Genomic DNA, 23,355 nt, shown 5'->3' on the forward strand with positions numbered 1-23,355 from the left:
GTCCGGTTCATCCCATTGTCTTTCCTATTCCCATCCCTCCCCTCCCTTCCCTTCATTTCCCTTTGTCTAATCCAATGAAGTTTTATTTTTCCTGCTCTCCTTATTATGTGTTAGCACCCACTTATCAGAGAGAACATTTAGCCTTTGGTTTTTGGGGATTGGCTTATTTCACTTTGCATGATCATGGTGTCCAGTTCTATCCATTTATCAGCAAATACCATAACTTCATTCTTCTTTTTGGGCTGAATAATATTCCATTGTGTATATATACCACATTTTCTTTATCCATTCATCTGTTGAAGGGCACTTAGGTTGGTTCCATAGCTTAGCTGTTGTGAATTGAGCTGCTATAAACATTGATGTGGCTTTAAGAATTTAATCTGTCTTGATTACCTCATATAGGGAAATCATACAGTATTTGTCTTTTTGTGATTGGCTTATTTCACTTGACATTATCCTAACCGTGCATCCATTTGGGGGCATATGACAGGATTTCCTGGACTTTTTAGGCTAAGTAATATTCCATTGTATGTATCTATGACATTTTGGTTTTCCATCCCTCCCTGGATAGACACTGCTTTCTCCCCTTGGCTATTGTGAATGATGCTGCTCTGAGCACAGGTGTGCAAATATCTCTCTGCGATCCCACTGTCAATTCTTTTTTTTTTTTGTATCGATTCCCAAAAGTGAAATTGCTAGATCACCCAGCTTTCAATAATGTCACTCACTCAGACTGTGGCAATGGTGGAAGGGTGGTATTTGCCTTTGGTTGGAAGTAGTATTTGCAACTGAAAATCACATTTAAGACTCTGTCTTCCCGTCATTGATGTTCCTGTCTTGAAGTAGGTATCTCTGAATTGATCTTTGACTTTATTTTCTCATTCAGAGGTGATAAACAGTAGTATCATGATTATTAGGAAAGAAAGCCTTTCAGAGACCATTGTGTCTCCTTGCAGATGACCGTTCACTTCATCGAGACAGGAGTTTGGGTAGCATAAAAGGGGATTGTGTTATTTGTGGGGTTTCATACAGTCTGGTTGATTCGGCAGCAGCAAAATCATTAACAGTCTGGCTTTGGCTAGCTTGTGTAGCTTGTTGTGACTGCCAACTAGTTAACCAAACCACTAAAAAAACACAGAATATATCTTCCTGAGAGAGATACATGTAAGGCCCATGTAAGCTAAGCTTTGAATTAAGCTTACCTACTTGGTTGCTTTCTGGAAGGATCCTTCTAGACTCTTACCTCTCCTTGTATTCAGCCCATGCAATGAATATTGATAGGTCTGAGATGCATAAAGAATCCAAGTTTAGATTCACTATTTGGATCATTCGCTTGAAATTTGGATACTGAAGATCTTATTGTTGGATATTTTTCCACATTTCAGGTTTAAAGAGATAAACTTCGCTCATGTGAAAAATAACTGTTTATTTAAATAAAAGAATACCATGGGGCTGGGGTTGTGGCTTAGTGATAGAGCGCTTGCCTAGCACATGTGAGGCACTGGGTTCGATGCTCAGCACCACATTAAAATAAAGATATTTTTTTAAAGAATATCATGATATTATTTAGGTCCTTTCCAAGGGGGTTAAAATAAAATTGCTCCCAAATGCTAATTTCCAAGTTCCTACAGAAGTAAGCATTTTAAGCAGTGATAGTTTAAATTCATTTTTTAAAAAAAATGTCTTTTGCACTATCCCCCCCGCCACCCCCAGTAGGAGAAGAGGCTAAAGGCAAAGGAGCTTTATTGTCCCGGCTCCAAGTTGTAGGTGACTAGACTGTGAGACTGCCACTGTCTCTTGGCCTGCTCCGTTAGTGAGTCCCCAGAGAGGTGCGGTCTTGCTTTCAGGCTTGGGCCATTTGAACCACTACAGCAAGCTTTGCAAAGACTTCCAACCCAAAGGTGAGTTTTTAGGTATCCAAAGAAATATAGAGGTAGGAAAAAAATCCATCTTCAGTTGAAAAGGACATTTGGGGTGTTGGGGAAGGTCATGGGGCTACTCTGAGTCCTCTGTTTTGGATGACTGGTTTTGGCTTTGTGCTTTTAGCAGAGCGTCCTGAAGCTGTGGCTGGGAAATACCCATCTCTGATGGGTTTCAGAAGATCAGATCCTCAATGACAGCGACACTCCCAGTGGGGCAGAAGCCATTGAATGGCTTCCCCTTTCCAGAAAGCATTCAGATGATATGCCCTTTAGAAAGGGTTTACTTGGCCCTTGGGGAGCTCTGACAAATCCTGAGATAAGAAGTTTTTTTCCTATTTGGCAGAGATGGCTTGAACAAGCCAGGGATTTTTTTGGTCATACCCTCCCTGAATCTCTGATTAGAACACTGAACACAGTCAGATCCCCGAGAGACTCATGGAGCCGTGGAATTGTGGCTTAGGGTGATCAGGCTACGGTTACTTCGGTAGACATTAAAAAGACCCTGGATGATATTTTTTCACAGGTTCTTAAATTACCCAAATTGTATGGTAGAAACGTGCATGGAAAGCTTTGAACGCGAAATATTTCATTACAGTATTTCAATGCAGCCATTTAAACTGGTGGTGGGAATATTTTTCCCCCCTCATTAATAACAACTCCCTTTTGTCACTAAAAAACAAAGCGAAGAGCTTAGTCACCTGGGTGTGGTCGAGGGATTATCTTCCTCTTGGACTCCTTGCCAACAGATACAATGTCATTTCTTCATTAGACAGAATGCTGAGCCAGTTTCTCTGATGGATGGCTGCGTTGAGTTGGAGAAAGGGTACTTTCCAAAAAAAAGAAAAAATCCTCCAGCCTTCACTGTGTCTCTTTAGTCCCCAGACACAGGTTGGTTACCACTCTGTTACCAAATTACCTGCTTGCTCAGGCATTTTTAGGAGAATGGGAAGTGCTCATAATGTTTTATACAGTTCTGAACAGCTTGCCCTTGGGGATATTTGATTTCTTCCTTATCAAGCAGGGTGGGATAATATGGCTCACGTCATAATGGCTAATGCTTAGTATGTGCCTGACCCATTGAAAGGAATTGAGACATATTTACTCATTTAATCAACCCTCCGTGGGTTTTATTATCATTCCACTTACCAGATGAGAAAACCAAGGCACAGAGAGGTTAAAAGGGATCAATCAAGACTGACACACATGCCTGACACACATGGGGGCACATGCCTGTAATCCCAGCGACTCAGGAGGCTGAGGCAGGAGGATCACAAGTTTAAAGCCAGCCTCAGCAAATAAGGCAACTCAATGAGTCCCTATCTCTAAATAAAATATTTAAAAAGGCTGGAGATGTGACTCAGTGGTTGAGCAACCCTGGGTTCAATCCCTGGTACCAAAAAAAAAAAAAAAGATTCACACACAGGACAGCTAGATCCAGTGGATTCTGGTAGCCACCAGGATGCCATGCCTTGAAGAGTTTTAAGTCCCTGCTCCATCTCTTGTTAGTTACTACCACTTTACCTCCCTGAGCCTCTGTTTCCTCATCTGAAAAATGAAACTATGGGTGACCCAACTCTACTATGTCACTGTTTAGAGTTAGGCTATGAACGTACAGATATTAGCTGCCTTGAGTCCCTGGTATATATGGTTTAAACATGCCAATTTCAAAGGAAATGCATATTTAGAATGAACACAGTTCCTGGTGAATTTTAGCTGTTGTTCAGGCTGAGGGTATGTTCAACAGAGTCATGAGTTTTAAAGAGATTGAAGTGACACACATCTGTAATCCCTGTGACTCAGGAGGCAGAGGCAAGTTCAAGGCCAGCCTCAGCAACTTAGTGAGTACCCCTGGATTAAACCTCTGCAACACACACACACACACACACACACACACACAGCTTATTTTAATGGTACATATCTAAATATTATTCTCAGTTACAGACACAGGGCTGTGTGCCTTGGTGTATGTGTGTGTGGTTACACGTACACATGTACAAATGCTGTAACTGTACATGTTTGGCCAGAGTGAGATACCTATAATATGCATGTTATACATCAGTAAAAATTTTTCTTTAGGAAAAAAAAAAAAAAGAAAAGCAGTAGGAAGAAATGAGTTTTGCGCTGGACTGTTTTCATTATTTGTGAATCTACTTGAAATTGTTTCTCTGACAGCACTGCCCTGTGACATCTTTCATTTTACGAGAGAAACATTTTTCCTCTGATATGAAAACTCTTGACTGTTTTGCTCTCCCTTTTCACTAAAACTTTTACAGCATATGTAATTTTTTAGGACTGAAGTTTTGATCCATATTATACCTCTTTTATCTCTAACACTCTGTTAGGAAAACCCAAGCCATTGGGATGAAGGCAGTTTTGTGAGTTGTATTTTTCCTTAAAAACAAACTGCTCACGGTGAAAAATCTCTCCCACTAGCAATTGCAGAGCTACCAACATAAAATAAGAAGAAAAGGTAGGACTAAGAAGACAAACTGTGTTAATTCTAGATAAGAAAGAATATCCTGGGCTGGGGTTGTGGCTCAGTGGTGGAGTGCTTGCCTAGCATTCATGAGACACTGGGTTCAATCCTCAGCACCAAATAAAAATAAAGATATTGTGACCACCTAAAACTAAAAAATAAGTATTTTTTTTAAAAAGAATATCCTTCATCCTCTTACAAATTTTTCTAATCATTTCTCTCAAGAGGAAGCAATGAGTTGGGCACAGGGGTGCATGCCTGCTAGGAAGACTGAGGTGGCAGGATCTCGAGTTCAAAACCAGCCTCAGCAACTCAGCAAGGCCCTAAGCCACTCAGTGAGACCCTGTCTCTAAATAAAATACAAAATAGGGCTGGGGATGTGGCTCTGTGGTTAAGTGCCCCTGAGTTCAATCCCAGGTACCTCCCCACACCGTGTGCAAAAAAAAAAAAAAAAGAGAGAGAGAGAGACTCTAAAGTCTTATAGAATGGTCTGGTCTGACAGGGGGTTTGCATAAGTTCAGGAGATAATAAATTGCCCTTGTGACGGGTGCATATGGAATACAGTACATGGCCCCATCTCCCGTCTGTTCCTTATTTCCATTGTCACTCATCTGTGAGATGTGTTTTGTTCTGAAAACAAATGTCCCCATTAACAGTAATGTCTCTTTAGGACATCAAATTAATATCCATATGTCAGGGGTCAAGAATTAAGACTTATTAAGTGACGGTGGCAGAAAAGACAACATCACTGATTGACATCGCTGATTGGAGATTACCCAGATTTAAGCAAAAGCCCTACACTGGTTCCTGTGAACCCTTCCTTGTCCAGTGAGGTGCTAATTATTCATCTTGTCTCTCAATCCTGCATTTTTCTGGGGAATAAAGTTTCCAGTGAATCGAAGGGTAAATGCTAGGGAGAAGTGAATGAGTCACCTCAATTGCAAAATAGATGGAAAAATCTGATACATGTAATCATCAAGATCAATTCAAATTTTAATACAACATTTTGAAAATCACAATCAATGCAAAAAATCCATGGTGAATGGGATATCAAAATTGTAATTAAAGTCAGTATTCAATCCTGCTTTTGCACAATTGCATTTCACTGCCTCAAACTAATCCTGGAGGTAGTGAAGCCTGAAGCTACAAAGAGACATGTCATGTGTAAGGATTCCTCCATATGAAGTCAGTATGTTTGCAGGCAGAATATGTGACCTGAGTATATCTGCCTGTCACTGACCTCAACTTCTATTAGAAATGGACCAAGGGAAAAAAAAATGTTTTGTTGCAAACTTGAAAGTCCATATTATGTTTCTGAGAGTCATATGATGGCTAAATTTTATTGAGTGCTTATTATGTGGTAGTCACTGTACTGGGCACTTTACATAAATTATCTCTTTTAATGCTCACACTAATCCTATGAAGTAGGTATGGCATTAACCCCAAGAGGAGACCGAGGGTCAGAGAGTTAAGCAGTTTGCTTGAGGTTATCCAGATAATAAGTCGCCAGCCCTGGCGGAAGCTGTACTTATCACCATGGGGTTTGAGAAGTCGCTCATTCTTTGAATCCTTTTAACCCAAGACTTTAATCCAGAACAGTATCATTTAAAATGTGCTGTATGCACCCAAGATAGGTTTGGGTGATGATCTACCACGGCATGATTTTCCAACAGAATTGCATCGCTAAGAGTTACTCTGTGTTTGATAAGTCTTATGCATGGTATCAAAACAGTCTGCTTTCTCCCTTAGGGTTTTTTTTTTTTTTTTTTTTTAAATCTCTTAGATTGAGAGACAGAAAAAAAAAATAAATGAGAAATGATGATGGTGGCAGTTGAGGTGGGGGAGGAGACAGTAATAGTGATGACAGTGGTAGGGGGCTCACATTTATGGCAGCCCTGTGTGTGCCAGTTACCATGATGCATGAGCATTACTTTATTTACTCATCAGAAAAAGACTAGAAAAAACTGTTCCGTTCCCATTTTCATCAGGAAACTGAGTCACTGTGATTGTAAGTAACTTGCTTTAGATCACAAACTCTGGTGTGTGTTAGGGCCTGTGCTTTTAACCACCAACCTGTAACAAGTAGAAAAGAATTAAATTAGATTTTGATCAGCCTTCCAGATCCTTTTATTTTTATTTATTTATTTACTTTGTACCAGGGATTTGAACCTGGTACAAATCTGAGCCACAACCCCACCCTTTTTATATTTTATTTAGAGACAGGGTCCCACTGAGTTGCTTAGGGCCTTGCCAAGCTGCTAAAGCTGGCTTTGAACTTGGGATCCTCCTGCCTCAGCCTCCTGAGCCACTGGGATGACAGGCGTTCACCACGGCACCCAGCCCAGCTCCCTTTAAATAGAACCTTCAGATGGAGTTGCAGCTATTGGAGAAGATCCAGCTTTTCAAGGGCCCTGAAACCCAGGGACCATACATGTGATGGACATCTCTTTGGGTTCCAAGTGGAAAACCGTCACAGATTCATCCCCCCAGGGACATATTTTAAAGAAGCTCAGGCTACTGCAGATTTTATTCTCTACTGCTTTTTCTTTTTTCTTTTCTTTTTTTTTTTTCTTTAGGATTAAAATAACCTTACTTAGGAAGTTTTGAATTAATATACCTGAATTTAGGGAAGGCAACCAAGAAGTCGTGATTCGACTTAAATACTTAGTGCATGTCACTGGCTCGCAATTCTTTTTCCTTCCCATTTAGAGTACATTTTATCAAAAATTTAGTGCCCAGGTGTTAGGATAGCTCCAGAAAAGGCATATCCAAACCAAAGACAAAAACAAAATGGGGAGAACTTAAAATGTTTTATGAATTTCATCTTTTGAAGAATCATAACAAATCTGCTGCATTAGCATTGATCTCAAATAAAGCAACCCTGATTAATAAGCACTGGGAGCCCCACGAGGAAGAGCAAGAATAACTCAGACACCCGGTAATTCACTGATAAATATTTAACAATTGGCTTTCTAGGAGGGAGAAAGCCCTGGTCTGTGGCGTTTGCCAATGTCTGTGGTGTAAAAACCTCCTCTGTGGCCTGTTTCTAACTGTCCGCGTGTGTCCCTAAATGTGGACTTGGGAGGAGATGCACGGTGCCAGCTCTCAGGACCAGCATGTGACTGTATCTGCATGGGGTGGCGGGGTGGGGAATGGATGGTCTGCTATTTCAGTCCACTGGAGAGCTTGCGGCTTCTGGCGTCACTCAGTGTGTGCTTGGACAAGTCACTTGTCCTCGCCTCCTCTCTCAAGGGTACTCTGGAAGATCCCTTTTACCTCTAACATTTTTAAAGTTCTAGAAGGCAGTGCCTCCTGCTTTCTCCGACTTCCAAATGCCTTTAAGCGCCTTTCTGGAAAAACCAAGTTAGCTCTGTGCTGATTCCAAAAGTGCCTCCAATTTCATCTACTGAGCATAAGGTTTGGAAAGGAGTGACTTACTCCCTTTTGCCTCTTTAAATGTGCAGCCAATGGGGCATCATACATTTTTTACACTTCTTTTGCTAGATGTGAGATCCAGGAGGAAAAGTATGGATGTTCCAGGGTTTTCTTGTTCTCCTGGGGTGGGAATCTGCGTGTGAGGCACTGATCCCTTGCTGTATACTTTCCCTACCTCCCTACCCTTCCAGAAGCAGAGCAAGATGCTTGATAGCAGGCTACCTTTTTATTTGTATTTTTATTTATTTATTTATTTTTAACTATTTTAAAACCATGTACTAGAGTGGGAACGGCCTATATAAAATGAAAGGAGGGGGGTGCTATTTTTTTTTTTTTTTTAATTTCCTGAAAGGTGGCACGTCTCTCAGCAAAGAGAAAAAAGGCATGTTGCACAAGACTTGCTGGCAGTGATATAAGCCAGCGCCGGTTTGTCTGTTGTCACAGCCAAAGCAAAATGCCACCTCTGCCTAGAAGCCAGAGTGCCACACTCCTCTTTTGTGTCCCAGAGATATATCCATCATGAAGCCCTGGGCTTGTAGATTTGGCCAGGAAGTCACCAAGGTTGTTTTGAAGGTCATCTTCCAACCCCAGGAGGCCAAGGTCAAAGGCAGAGTTGTTTTTTTTTGTTTTTTTTTTTTTGTTTTTTTTTGACTCTCAAATCATCATATTCAGCAAACAAAGATGAAATTTGAGGCCTGGGGTGAGCCCAGGAGAGTCCCCAGTTGCCTAGAGTAAGGTTAGGCTGCACAAACACCCGTGACCCATGACAGCCCTGTCTCCAGACCCCTTCTTAACAAACCCAGATGCCATAGAAGCAAATGCTCCAGAATCCCAAGGCAGGAGGTGCCAAAAACACTCCCCCACCACCAACTACCACCAAAAAAAAAAAAAAAAAAAAAAAGTTTCAGTAAAATATTCTCACCCCTAGAGGGGAAAACCTGTCCATGCCTGAAGAAAATTGACCCTAGCCATCTCTCCCCTCTCCATGGGGTGAACTGTACATGTCACACACACACATGCACACCAAAAAAAAAAAAAAAAAAAATCCCCTACCCGCCTGCTCCCTGGGGAGGGACAGAAGGTTCCTAAAACTGACAGTTTCGCCTCCATGATCTTTAAAAGAGCAGGAGTTGGCTGTGAGGCTTCAGTGCTGCCTCGATTGGGGTAGTGTGGTCTCTGTTGCGGCTGGGCTCCAAAGAGAGCCACAATTGGCTCTGATGAGCAAGGAGCCTAGCTAGGAGAGAGATTGCAAAGAGGGCTTCTGGATGCCATGGCTGAGACTGTGTCGTTTCTTGCAAGGTGAAACTTGGCAGTTCTACCTTGCAAGTAAAAACCCAAATTAATTTTTTTTTTAAGAAATTAAGTCAGAAACAAGGCTTCAGAAAAACTGTGAGTGTTAGGCATAAACTGATTTTGGATGATCTTTAGGTGAGAAAGGGTGGAGTTACCATCGGAAACATGTTTTTATTTATGCTTTCTGAGTCCCCACTGCTGTGTGATGTGAATGTGGTGTGTGTGTATTGGTTAGCATGAGAGTGTGCTTCCTCTCAATTCTCTAACCACTTTTTTCTTTCTTTTTCTTTTTCTTTTCTTTTTTTCTTTTTTTGCCTCTTTTCCGTGCACACCTCATATAGATGCCCTATAAATAAATATATAGGTCCGTCCACACCTTTTCAGTTTATTTGTAAATTGTTTGGTATAAGCAGCAGAGCGTAATGAAACCTGGTGAAGTTTAAAAGATTAGATTTTTTTTTCATACTGACACTTCATAACACTGTTCATATGTCTCCGAGTGAGATTTATGAATATATGAGCAGTACTGCAAAATTATACTGCACCAGAGACTTCCTGCACCACAGGGGTGGCAGTCTAAAGTGACACAGCTTCAAGCATTTTTCACAGACAAGAAGCAAAATTTAACCCCCTTAAGGGGAAGTATGATTTCAACAGCTTGAAATGAGCTCATTTGTAAATGGGTTTTTTTTTCCCCCTTCTTCTTCCATAATTTTTTGGTGTTAATATTAAAACAGATTGCACAGCCAATATAAGGGCACATGGGCTGCCCAGAGTAGAGTTTGGCCCTTAAAGAGAAATAATCATTCATTGTCTTTATCAGAAACACTCCAATTGGGTAAATGGAGGTAAACGTCTCCCCCAGTTCATAAGGCTCTCAGCCTGATTCCCAGAATTATACTTAGCAGACAGAGGTCCAGGGCTTTCCAAAGGTAAGTTGCAATGCACATTAAATAGTTCAGTGGAGAAGCCCCCATTTCTCTGGACATCGGAGACAATAGCATTAGGAAATCAGGAATGCTTTGAATCAACGCTGAGTAAAGTAAACCAATTCCAAAGAAAATCAGAAGAGCAAAAGGTGGACTATGTTTGGAATGTCTAGAGTAGCGGAGTTCTACCTTAGCTTCAGAGTCCACACCGCTCTCATTTAGACCCACCCAGCACCTTGCGGCTTTATGTAAATTAATGTTCATGATCTCTGTGCTTGCAAACTCTCTTTAACCACTTTGTTTCCTCCTGGAACAGAGCAGGGTGCTCAGACGTGGTCTGTTCCCTGTCTGCCCTGTCAACGCTCCACGATGCGTTGGCTGGAGAACTTCTGTCTCTTTTTCAGCAATGGTACAACAGCTCTATGAACGTCATCTGCACCTGGTTGACAGACCGGATGGACCTACAGCTTCACATATATCAATTGAAAACACTAATTAGGATGGTAAAGGTAAAAGAAAAAAAATAATTATTATCCTTTGCAAATAGCTTACTGAAATACATTTCCTTCCCAAGCTGCAGAACTTCCTTAACACAAAGAATATCTACATACTTATAAAATACATACAAGATGATTTCTAAAACAGTTATTTATCTCCCATAAGAAAAACCAATGAAATCACTTTGTAATGCCTGGTTAATTTTTATTTAGACTTTAATAAAAAGGAATTTGATATCTTTATCCAGATAGAAAAATACTTTTATGTATTTGCCATTTAAAAATACAACAGAGGCCATCTCCCTTGCTTTAGATTTTAAAAGCTGGCTTTGGGTGCCATTGATGCTAATCACATAAATTACAAATTTCACTTATGATTTAATTAAATAAAATTTTGCCACAATTAATTTAATGGAAATATTTACCTCCAGCTATTTCTAAAGATGTCCTGTGATCATTATCAGAATGCAAATCAATATTGTTCTCATAGTTAATTGAAGTAGTGTCTCTTCCAAGGCGTGTATACAATCAAATGTAAAGGATCACAAAGGTGAGATAACATACCCTCAAAGTAGCTTTTTTTCCCTGTTCTTGTGTGTGTGCCTTGAACTAATGATAATTATTTCAGCGTGAAATCTCAGTGGTTTACATGAAATAATAAGATCACAGAAGGGGGTAAATACGTTTTTGATCATTTCAGTTTCCATTTGATGCTTCACCCGTGGAGGGTTTTAAAACATTTGTATGCAAAACTCCTATTCAAAGCACAAAGTCTCTTTTAAAATACTTGAACCTCAAGGTAGCTCAGTTTCTGGGTTTTTTTTTAACAGTGTGCCAAAAGTCTTCCCCGGCACTCACCCCCACCCCATTTCCTGGTCCCTTTTGGATTAGCAACTACCCCCCTGAAGATACTCCTGGACCCCAGTGCTGACTTACAACCAATTACTGTTTGGTTGTGTGTAATTAAGGAGCGTTATCATCATCTGCATTTGATCTCACAGAGCGTCTGCCCAGGAAAGGTTACAGGCAGCAAGAGCACTGTAGCTCTTTAAAAAGAAACGTATGCACTTGAACTATGAACCTGTCTTTTTCCCTTTTTTTAATTTTTTTCTTTTCTTTGCTTCTTTAAGGCCAACTCACTAGCCTCTTGAATTCCATTTTCTGAGTATGAATACCCCTGGGCAGAGTTGGGGTCAGATTTTCTGTTTGACCTGAAAAGAAGGCATAATTTGGAATACCTTAAAAATGATCTCCCATCACTGGTATTTCCAGATCTCTTTTGAGGATTCACCCTATTTAATTAAGAAAAGATATGTCAGAGAGAAGCCTTAATGTTCCCCGTCTGCCAAACACACTCGGGCGCACATACATGCATGCGAGCACACACGAACCACAAGAGGGATAACACGGAAAGGTCATGCCACGGGAGTCCCTTCACTTTCACCAAAACCGGGCCCAGCTGAATGAAGGCCGTGACACAGGGGTAGGAAACAGAATTGCCACCTCTGTGCCAAGTCCGTGACCCAAAGGTCTCCTTCTCCAGGGCAAATTTCCAAGGATATTTGGCTTTCTCTCTTGTCTCAACAGACACCCCGTTTATTCATCCATTCATTCATTATTCAGCAAGCATGTATTCATTCATCCAACACTGGGTAACGATGAGGCGAGCCCCTCCCTGTGTATCACCAGATGGAGGATTCAAAAGTGACTAGACACGGCCTCTACCCTTAGGCACTCGGAGTCCGGTCGGGGAGCACACTGCTCTGGAATTTGTATAAAGGGGAGAAATGCTAGAGCTGTTTTAGCTTTATTTTTTCTCCCCGGTTCCGGCAACAATTATGGTATTCTAAGTGGCCATAGAACATCTGACTGAAAAGTTCAAAAATTCTGGTTGATCCACTCATTTTCGTGCCTACACAAGGACTCAGACTCCCCTTCTTGTGCTCAAGGCGGAGACACCATTCAGACACCGGCCTGGCTTCTTCGTCCTCCTCTTCAGAAAACCTGCAGCTTGATCCATGATTTGGGTCGACCTTATACACTCAGTTCCTATTAAGAGGGAAGGAAGGCTCCATGGGTAATCCTGCTGGAGCATTGGGCATAAAATAGAAAAGAGGGAACATAGCCATCTTGCACGTAATCTTACATTATGGGGCTTCTCTAAGCCAAGCTGTCATTGACTCTACGTCATCATAATGTATGACCTTCAGAGGAGGTTGGCCTTGCAATTGTTAACACTGTGACTGCATTGGATTACTATTGAAAATAGAAATAATGGTCCAGCACAGTGACGCTGGCCTGTAATCCCACCGGTTTGGGAGACTGAGGCAGGAGGATTGCAAGTTCAAAGCCAGCCTCAGCAAAAGCAAAGTGCTAAGCAACTCAGTGAGACCCTGTCTCTAAATAAAATACAAAAAAAAAAAAAAAAAAAGGGCTGGGTATGGGGCTCAGTGGTTGAGTGCTCCTGAGTTCAGTCCCCATACCAAAAAAAAGAAAAAGAAGTAATGGCAAGAGTGATACTGAAACAGGTTAACACTCCTTCTCTGGCCCCTTTAGCAAATTTCCTATATCAATAGGAGAAGCAAACAGCAGAATCAGTAGCTAAAATGATATGCAGTGTGATGAGCAGAATTGTAGTTACAAAGAGACCTTTTTAAAAAAAAAAATTATGAAGTAGACAACAGCCAGATGCTTCTGGTCATGTTCAATTAACACTAAGGGATTTCTAGCAAAACAGTCTTTAGGATACCTAAGGAAATCCGAAAGAAATCGCCTGAAGGAACAAAGAAAGAACTTGTGGTACAGTAATCCCAAACCATTGTTCTTGAAAAAGAGCCAAATTTCTTCCCTGAGAGCATAAAGTTGTGAACGGAATCAATACAGTTCTTTCCCAAGGAGATGAGAAATGAGTCACATGCTTGCACCATATTGATGAGGCATTAGCGCTCCATCTTGCCCATAATTGTTGCTGCCCGTAATAGGTTTCATATACCAATATACATATGTCTATCTTGTGAATGAGACAGAGGGATATGGCTCATGCAATTATAAGACTCAAAAATTCCAAAGACCAGACTGTAACTGAAATAATAAAATACCATAATCACTGGATCCATTATTTATACATTATAGCCCCTTAACACTGTCGATCATATTATTTTATAGGAACCTAAGAGAAAGAACCAGACCCCCTCCCTCCCCCCCACAAAAAAAGAACCAAAACAATCATGGAACATTTCCCTTTATGGAATTGAATAAACACAAGCTTATGTTCTTTGCTTTGTTTCATCTAATACAGTTTATCCTGTCACAGTTTCTCATTTTCTGTCATTTAATGAATCTCAGTTTTCAGTACAAGTGAAATCTGAGCACGGTGGCTTTTTATCTGGCAATGCATAAAGAGTGACATTTAGCAGAAGGTCACACCTGCTTTGCATCCTCTCCCTACCCACCTTGGAGATGATATCTCTCTTATCATTTCATCTTTTCCCTCCTTAGAAAACCTATAGAGATTTCCGATTGCAAGGGGTCCTGGATTCCACCTTGAACAGCAAGACCTACGAGACCATCCGGAACCGACTCACTGTAGAAGAAGCCACAGCCTCAGTGAGCGAGGGTGGGGGCCTGCAGGGGATCAGCATGAAAGACAGCGATGAGGAAGATGAAGAAGATGATTAGACCACTTGGTCCTGCGAGTCCACTGGGACAGTCCTGTAATCAATGCATGTCCTTAGTCTGTTAGTTAACTCCATTAGGGAACTTTCTGTCAACTACCATGCCCATGAGATGTTTACCAATACAATTGCCATTTTAGCTATGTGGTACCAAGATTAGCATATGACCTTCCAATCCATTGGTTTCCTTATTTCCATGTCTATATGTTTACAAGCAATATGGCGCACCATTCTTTAAATACTGTTCATGGAGAATACATAGTCCAACTGCTAGACGGGTCTCTGTTACCAGCCAAGTGAAATGATGCTTCATTCACAAACTGTGTAGACATTGAAGATAAATGGATGTGAAGGCGTGGATGCTGGAGAATTTTTTCTTTGATGTGTTTGTGGATGCTGGTTATTTAAATGAGTTCGTACATAATTTAAGCACATAGATCTGCTTTTTTTTTTTTTAATAAACCAAAGGCCACGCCCCAATAGCCAACTTTTGGTTCCTTCTGTTCCCCTAAAACTAAAAAAATATATATATTAAAAATAATGGAATCCTAGCATCCTTGTTGGCCTATCCTTTCATCTATCAATATAGTTAGCCATACAAGGCTACATTCTGGCAGATTAATTCTCTTAATTGCCACGGCAAGGGGGCAATCCCATCATGACTTAGCATGGAGCACAGTTCAGAGTAACTGTCTTCTGTCATAAAGTTTATCATCCTAAATGTTAACATTTTGCTTTTATGTTTCAATAACTGTGTATGTAAAAAAAAAAAAAAAACCCACCTGAATATTTAAATGACAACCCTAGACTATAAATGTGTTTATAATAAGATGTGGATATTTCCCTCTGTAGACTGTAATCATAATTTAAATTATTTTGTTCCACACTGTTTTTTATATCTGTCATGTACATTGCGTTTTGATCTGTAACTGCACGACCCTGAGGTCAGCTGCAGAGCGCTCTCTTCCTGTGTAAAGTAGTGGATCCATCTTGCTTTTGCCTTATATAAAGCCTACAGTTATGAAAGTGTGGGAAACTGTGGCTTCTCAATAAATAACCATTCAAATGTCCTGAGAATATCCACTGGCGTCTGTCTTCCTCTGTCTCCTTTGAAAGCCAGACAACAAGCAGGAAGAGAGAGGAAAGGGGAGAGAAGAGGTGATTTTTCTTTTCTTTTTTAGTTGTAAATGACACAATATCTTTTTATGTACTTTTTTTTTTAATGTGGTGCTGAGAATCGAACCCAGTGCCTCACTCATGTGAGGCAAGCGCCCTACCACTGAGCTACAGCCCCAGCCCAGAAGAGGTGATTTTTCTGGAGTGTGCTTAACATTCTTGGAGTGGGTTGTTTTTCAGATGCTTGTCATTTCTCCACGAGAGACTGCTTCGAATTCCATTAATTCAGACTCCACTAATTCAGGATCTGTGGGCATTTGGACATGTTGGGCAGATTACGCTTGCATTATAGGATAAATAAGGGTTTGCTAAGCAAGTGAGTAGTGTAAACGAGAGAAATGTTTCTCCTGTACGAAGAGAAGGCCAACAAACTGTTTTTAAGCACCACTTCAACAGCAGTGTTTGCATTCAAACAAAGTGTGTGCCAATTATATATGATTCTTATATATTTGTTAAAGCATCTCACTAGCTTCTCTAAGATATGGAGTACTCTTCTCACTCCCCAGCCCCTCTAGCCATATAATCACCTATGTTTGAAAGAAATCAAACACATGTAGCCCTGTTGGCTTTATTTTTATGTCCCTAAATCAGGGTGACCTCTCCTGGGGGCTGAAGGTTTTAGGGAAATGACTGCTTTTCTGAGAGGAACAGGTGAAATGGTCACTGGTTGTTCTCGGCAGAATAGCCCTCCAGTGAGCACATCTCACACTACTTGGTCTGCAGGTGCAAATCAGCAGCATTTCTGCCCTATTTATTGAGCAACTAATCTATGCCAGGCATTCTACATGTATTATCTCACTTAAATCTCCTGACAATCATAAAGAGGAGAAGATTGACATTATCCTCATTATAAATGAGGAAATTAAGGTGAAAAGATTAAGCCAGCTTGCCCAATGGTTCCACAAATCCATGCAGAAGCATGAATCCAGAGATACCAGCATAAAACTGGTAACACAAATAGTGGGGATATATCGTTCAGGTGTGAGAAAATTTTGATGCCTAATGGCTGGCATATAGTTAAGTTGCACTAGCAAACCCAGGATTTTTTAAAATATATATTTTTATTATATTTTAAGTTTTGAAATCAAAGCATATTTCTTGCAACAATTGCAAACAATTCAAAAATGTGCAAAGTAAAGAGGGAGCATCTGCCCAGTACATACGTGTTGGAAGAGAGAAGAAAAGGCTCAGGATCCCTGAGAGGAAGTAAACCTAACCAAAGGGCATAAAGAGAACCAAGTCAGAAAAGAACATGTCTCTAAGATCAAAGTTTAAAAAAATACAAGAAGCCAGGCATGGTGATTTATGCCTATAATCCCAGTGACACTGGAGGCTGAGGCAGGAGGATCGAAAGTTCAAAGCCAGCCTCAGCAATTTAGCAAGGCTCTGAGCAACTTAGGGAGATCCTGTCTCAAAATAAAAAATAAAAAGGAGCTAGGGATGTGACCCAGTGATTAAATGCCCCTGGGTTCAACCCTCAGAATGAATGAATGGATGGATGGAAGAATAAATAAATAAACAAATAAAACAGATTCATTCAAAAGGAAAATTTGCCATCATCTGGCACCTGAAGATCCTGTCAAAGAGCATCTCTTAGTGTGGTGATATGGTAGAAGGACCAAGGGAAGGAAATGACATCAGAAGAAAGCAGAAAGAAAGCACTGATCAAGTTTAGCCCTGAGGTCAATCTTCAAAAAAAAAAAAAATTATATATATATATATGTGTGTGTGTGTGTGTGTGTGTGTGTGTGTGTGTGTCTTTATTTTTAAATTGCATTTGGACACAATACCTTTTATTTATTTGTTTATTTATTTATTTATTTAGTGCTGAGGATGGAACCCAGGGCCTCACACAGGCTAGGCAAGTGCTTTACTTCTGAGCCACAACCCCAGCCCAATCCTGCCACAAACACAAAGATAAGAGGATGGCTTTGGCATCTTGAGCTTTCTTCTTTATTTCTTTGATATCTTAAGCTTTCTCTGTTTTTCCCTTTTTAATCTTTTATTAAAATATGCATGAAAAAGAGACCACAAATCCTCAGCATACAGCTCAGTGAATTCATCATAAAGTGAACGTGTTTGTGGAACAGAGACCGAGCTGAGAAAGAGAACATACCAGACAGTCCCTGGCAAACCCCATGCCCATGCACCACCCCAACCTCTGCTTTCTCTGGACTCCCCAAGGGAACCACCACCCAGATTTCTAATAGCACCGATTAACTTTCTACTTTAGATCTTGATGGAATTCATTCACATCTAGCATCTTTTGTCCTACCTTTTATAGTTGTGGTTCATTTCTTTTTTATATTGCTGCTTCACATCCTGATACATAAACATTCCATAACTGATGTATCTACATTGAGGTGCCATTTTCCATTCTGAGTTGCTGTGATAAATGCCCTTGTATAGCTCTTTGGGTGCAATTGCCAGGCCATAGAGCAAAAGGTATGTTCACTTCCAGAAAACACTGCCAGTTTTCCACAGAAGGTGAGCAGAGTTGTACCCTGTCGTTCCCCATTCTCAGCAACATTTAGGTATCGTCTGTCTTCCCTGTTCAGTGTGGTGGTTTGTGATTTTAGTTCACGGATCATGAAAATAAAGTTGATTTGCCTTTTTAAACCAATGGATTGGTTATCTGGGTAATCTCTTTTATGAAGTACATATTTAAGATTTTTTTCCCCCTTTTCTGGAAAGAGAAAAATTCGAAAGCTATTTGAACTGGGTGATGGAGAAGAGGCCATAGGAGAAAATAGCCAGATGGATGGAGAAGAGGTCAAGGGAACCCGTGACCGGATGGAAAAGCTTTTGCTCTGCTAATACTCAATCTGTGCATAATTGTGTACACTCTGGTCGAGTACCGAGCTAGAAACACCAGACCCTCTGTTACCTGACTCATCAGTCAGAAGAACTCTTCTAAAAAGCAAGTGTTATCTTGTCACTAATTAAAAGCATTCTATAACCCCCAATCTTCTCTTAGAATGAAGCCCAAACTCCTTAAGGTGGTGTACAAAACCATACAGGATCTGACGCTTGCTGTTATGGTTTGGATGTGAGGTGTCCCCCAAAAGCTCACATGTGAAACAATGCAAAAAGGTTTTGGAGGAGAAATGATTAGTGAATTCATCCCTGATGGAGGCAGGTGGGTGTGGCTGGAGGAGGGGGCATTGGGGGCGTGGCTTTGGGGTCTCTCTCTGCTTCCTGATCACCATGTGAGCTGCTTCCCACCACCACACTCTTCCTCCATGATGTCCTGCCTCCCCTCCAGCCCTGAGGGATGGAGCCTGCTGTCTATGGACTGAGACCTCTGAAATCTCAAGCCCCTAAATAAAACTTTCTTCCCCTAAAATTGTTTTGGTTAGAGCTTTTGGTCACAGAAGTGAAAAAAAAAAAAAAAACAGACTGAAACAGGTGGTACACAGAACCATGCAGTATCTGACCCTCGCCTACCTCTCCAGCCTGCTCAGTTCACCCTACTCCTCAGACTCTCCGGAATCATCCTGCCATGCACCTTGGATTTTCCCACCTGGAGCTGTGTCCCCTGAACCACTTTATTTCAACCTTCAAATCCCAGCTAAACTCAGACTTCCCTTCAAAGCCTTTGCAAACCTCACCCTAAGCTCAGCATCTATTTTTTTTTAGTACCTAGCCTTATAAATTCTGCTTCTTCTCTATAGTGTTCATTATGCTATATGAGTGGTTGTTCACATCATTAGCATTTCCTGTCACCTTTCTACACTTCAAGAAGGCACAGGAACTGGGCATGGTGACGCATGCCTGTAATCCCAGCAGCTCAAGGTGTGGGTGGGGGCCCTGAGGCAGGAGGATTGTGAGTTCAAAGCCAGCCTCAGCAACTTAGCAAGGCCCTATGCAACTCAGTGAGGCCCTGTCTCTAAATAAAATATTTGAAAGGGGCTGGGGATGTGGCTCAGTGATCAAGTGCCCCTGAGTTCAATCCCCAGTACCCAAAAAAATAAAAGGTCCAGGAGGTACCAGCTTCCCCCATCTGTACTCAGTTCACTTAAAAATGCAGACCACCAAATGAAGGCCAGGCAGACACAAATGGAACCCATCCAGTTACCTTTCTTTTAGACCCTGTGGTCAAGGTGGTTTGAATCTTCAAAAGTCTCCTATAGATTAAACGTTATAAGATGCAGAAGAGGAAGAAGGAAAGGGAGACTCCCTGAGCTGAGCCTTAAAGAACACGTAGAGAGGCCAGAAAAGGGACTGTGTCACCAGGCTGAAGCTCCACAGAGGCAAGAAACTGTTTTCTTCTCTCATGAATCCACGGTGCACATAGCAAATGCACAGCAAATACATGTTGACCAAAGGCATTAAGGAATATTCTCAGTGAGTTTGTGGTGTGCTGCTTCATGGAGAGATGTACACAGGGGCTCAGGAGGGAGTTTGATGGGAAGAGGAGATGTCTTGGAGGGCATTTAGTTTCCTCTAGTCTGGGTTTGTTGATCTGCACAGACAAGAGCTAACCAATATTTTTTTTCTTCCCACACATTTAAAAAAAAAATTTTTAAGTGAAAAAAAAAACAAAGAGGACAGAATTCTGTGAGACAAAAAGTTCAAGCCTCTCCCCCACCAACCTATTTCCCATAAGTAGCCATTGCTAACAGATGGGCAAATAGTCTTCCAAATATGTTCAAATCATATACAAATATATGTCACATACATCTTATATTTTTTTTTTACAAGAATGGAAATCATCCTGGACCTACTATTGGCAAATTGCATTTTCTACTTCTCAGTGTAGGATTATTTGTATGTCTGCGCACAGAGACTTTCCATATTATTTTGGTCATAAATGGGATGTCTACTTGAGCCAGGAATGTGATGAATTTAAGGAGATTTTTCTGGTCAAAGAAGAAACAGGAGCAAAGTAAGGTAAACTGAAAATCCAAGATGAAGTTAGGATGGATCAAAACATAATGGAGGAAATGAGCCATCTGTGGAAGTGACCCAAGAGACTGTTTGAAAATGTGTGACTGGAGAATTTCTCAAACACCCTAAATCCACTCGCAGGCTGAGTGCACTGCGTTACAGCTGTCTGTTCACGTGTCTGTCTCTGCGTCTCTGCCAACTCCTTGAGGTTGGGGACTGTGTATCCATTTGTGCATACCAGCCTGAGATACAATAGGCACTCAATAAATGTTGATGGAATCGAATGGGTAAACATCAGACAGGCACATCTAGATATGGTCTTGACCAAGAAAGCATAAACTAGGCACAGTGGCACAGGCCTGTAATTCCAGAAGCTTGGGAGGCTGAGGCAGGAGGATCATGAATTCATAGCCAGCCTCAGCAACTTAGCGAGGCTCTAAGCAACTCAGCAAGACCCTGTCTCTGAATAAAATATTAAAAGCGGCTGGAGATGTAGCTCAGTGGTTAAGCACCCCTGGGTTCAATCCCCAGTACCAAAAAAAAAAAAAAAAAAGCATAAAATCAATGTATTTCAATTGTTCCACCTATAAAAGAATTCCAAAATAGAATGGAGAACCAGGATGGCTTTTCTAAAGCCTTCTACCTCTACATCACAATGACCTGGATTTCCAAAACAGGCAAGGACAATCAACGCTGTCATAAGTTTGGGTTTCTGCAAGAATTTCACAAAGTCAACCAAACCACAAAGTTGTATCATTAATGACTTAAGCACAACATTGAATAAGTTCACTTTGTTTAAATTTTAAGATCCAAAGTATGTGTGTTCTTTGTGGCCAATTTCCATCCGAGACATGATTAACAAATCTCAAATGAAATCAAATTATGCACCATTCTGCAATTCTTGGTAAACAAAAATTTTTAAAAATCAATATTCATTTTTTATTCAAGGTTGTTTTGCTTCTTCATCTAAATACTAAAATTATCATCTGTTTTCCTCCTTATGAAACCATGCATTTCATCTAAAGTTGTAAATCTGCATTTGTTGTAACTAAGCAAAACACGAGAGAAGGTCCAACCACAGTGCCATCTGCCAGCAGAGTTCTCTACCCTGATGACAGTACATTGAAGGTCACAGAAAAACACTGAGCAACGAATTAATCACCACCACCAGCTAGCAGTGGGATGAAATGATTACAATTAATCACACAACTACGAAATAAGGGAAATGCAAAGTGAACCATAAGTCAAAAGTACACAAATAAATTATTTTTCTTAATTTCCTAAGAATGGATGGGGGAACGGCAAAAAGCAGTTGTAAACATGGTTAAGTTGGCATATTTCCCTGTGTCCATCAGAAGCAAATTGGCTTATTTCCTGGGAGGTGAACACAATTGCAAAGAATAAACAAGGCTTTTGCTTGAGGCAGGAAATGTGTGGTAAAGACAGTACAATCCTCAAAGAAAGTGCTGGAAAATCTGGAATTTATCTAAAAGAAAATCGAAGGCAACAATCAGAAGACAAACACTCGTGCTATTTGGTGTAAATCAAAGTAGAGCTTCTGTGGAAGCTATGGCTATGTGTCACATTCTGATGCCACCATATTATTATAAAAGGGACCACCAAACTATATACCTTGCTAGGTCTCCTCAAACACCTTCCAGAATAGGGCTTTGAGCCTAATAAATTCTTCTACAGCATTTCGTAGGTCCACGAGTTGATTTGGAAATAAAAGTATCCTTTAAAAAAAAAAACATGAAGATTATAGACTAAAAATTCCAGAGCATATGGAGAGTACTGACATAGTATTTATTTGGAAAATTTGAACTCTTCAGAGCTTTAATTAAACAACAATTTCTGATTTTGTGATATTGGATGTTGAACTTGTATGAAGTGATTTCTGGCAGGATAAAGAAATATAGTTTTCTCCAAAACTCAAAGGACTTGAATAGTTTTGATTAAATGATTCTGAAGAGGTTGGGGATGTAGCTCAGTGGTAGAGCCCTTGTCCAGCATGCATGAGGCCCTGGGTTCAATTCCAAGTACTGAAAAAGAAAACATTCCCTCAAAATTATTCTGGAGAGATTAAGTCAAGCAATGACCACCCCCCCCATCAAGAAATGTCAAGAAAATGGGTTTCTTACCAGGCACAGTGGCACATGCCTGTAATCCCAATGGCTCCGGAGGGCCGAGGCAGGAGGATCACTGATTTTAAACCAGCCTCAGCAACTTAGTGAGGCTCTAAGTAAGTTAGCAAGACCCTGTCCCAAAATAAAAAAATAAAAAGGACTGGGATGTGGCTTAATAGTCAAGTGTCCCTGGGTTCAATCCCCAGTACCGAAAGAAAGGAAGGAAGGAAGGAAGGGAGGGAGGGAGGGAGGGAGGAAGGAAGGAAGGAAGGAAGGAAGGAAGGAAGGAAGAAAATGGGTTTCTTTTTGCATCATTAGCTAGTAAAACCATCTCTGATTCATTTCTTTTCCAACTTATATTCAATTCTTATATTGCATTTATACTAAGGCAAAACCTGTTTTCACTTTTAAGATTTTCTAAGGTGGTTTGTATCCCTCCACTGTGAGGAAGCCAAACCATCTACCCTCTGTTATCACAAAGCTCTGAAACCAGGCTGCTATACACACAGGCTTCAGTTAATATTCTTTTGGGTAATGCAAACAACAACAACAACAACAAAGAGAACATGAGATGTCTGTCCCAGCAAAGAGCCTGAGAAGCCAGGGAAGAGGGCTGATGGCAAAGACAGAACTAGGGATGGACTCATCAGTGGACATTACGTAAGGCCCACCCCTCCCCCAATACATGAGGGAAAGATGACCCTTGATGTGGGCGAGACTTACACCCTCTTACTCCAAAGCACAGGGGCTTGAGCCACTTCTTGTAAAATATTGGAATAAAGATAAAAGCAAAGAGCTGCAGGATTTGTAGAGAATCGGGTGACAGATAATGCAGGAGCAATTAGAAGGAGGAGATTAAGAGCAGATTCCAGGCCAGGAGTAGAGGCGCACACCTGTAATCCCAGCGGCTTGGGAGGCTGAGGCAGGAGGATCGAGA

The 23,355-nt window shown here is 40.9% G+C and overlaps 1 protein-coding gene across 14 annotated transcripts in view; it reads left to right on the forward strand.

Moving 5' to 3' along the window:
- Cadps (calcium dependent secretion activator) overlaps positions 1-14,230 on the forward strand; it is a 480,817-nt gene extending 466,587 nt beyond the window's left edge. For all 14 annotated transcript variants that reach the window (XM_077105438.1, XM_077105450.1, XM_077105449.1 and 11 more), the window contains 2 exons: positions 10,460-10,564; positions 14,051-14,230. In XM_077105438.1, coding sequence (XP_076961553.1) covers positions 10,460-10,564; positions 14,051-14,230 — 285 coding nt within the window. The remainder of the gene's footprint in view (positions 1-10,459; positions 10,565-14,050) is intronic.
- The last annotated feature ends 9,125 nt before the right edge of the window (positions 14,231-23,355 follow it).

The sequence above is a fragment of the Callospermophilus lateralis genome, chromosome 1 (genome assembly GCF_048772815.1).
Source record: "Callospermophilus lateralis isolate mCalLat2 chromosome 1, mCalLat2.hap1, whole genome shotgun sequence".
Classification (NCBI taxonomy): domain Eukaryota; kingdom Metazoa; phylum Chordata; class Mammalia; order Rodentia; family Sciuridae; genus Callospermophilus; species Callospermophilus lateralis.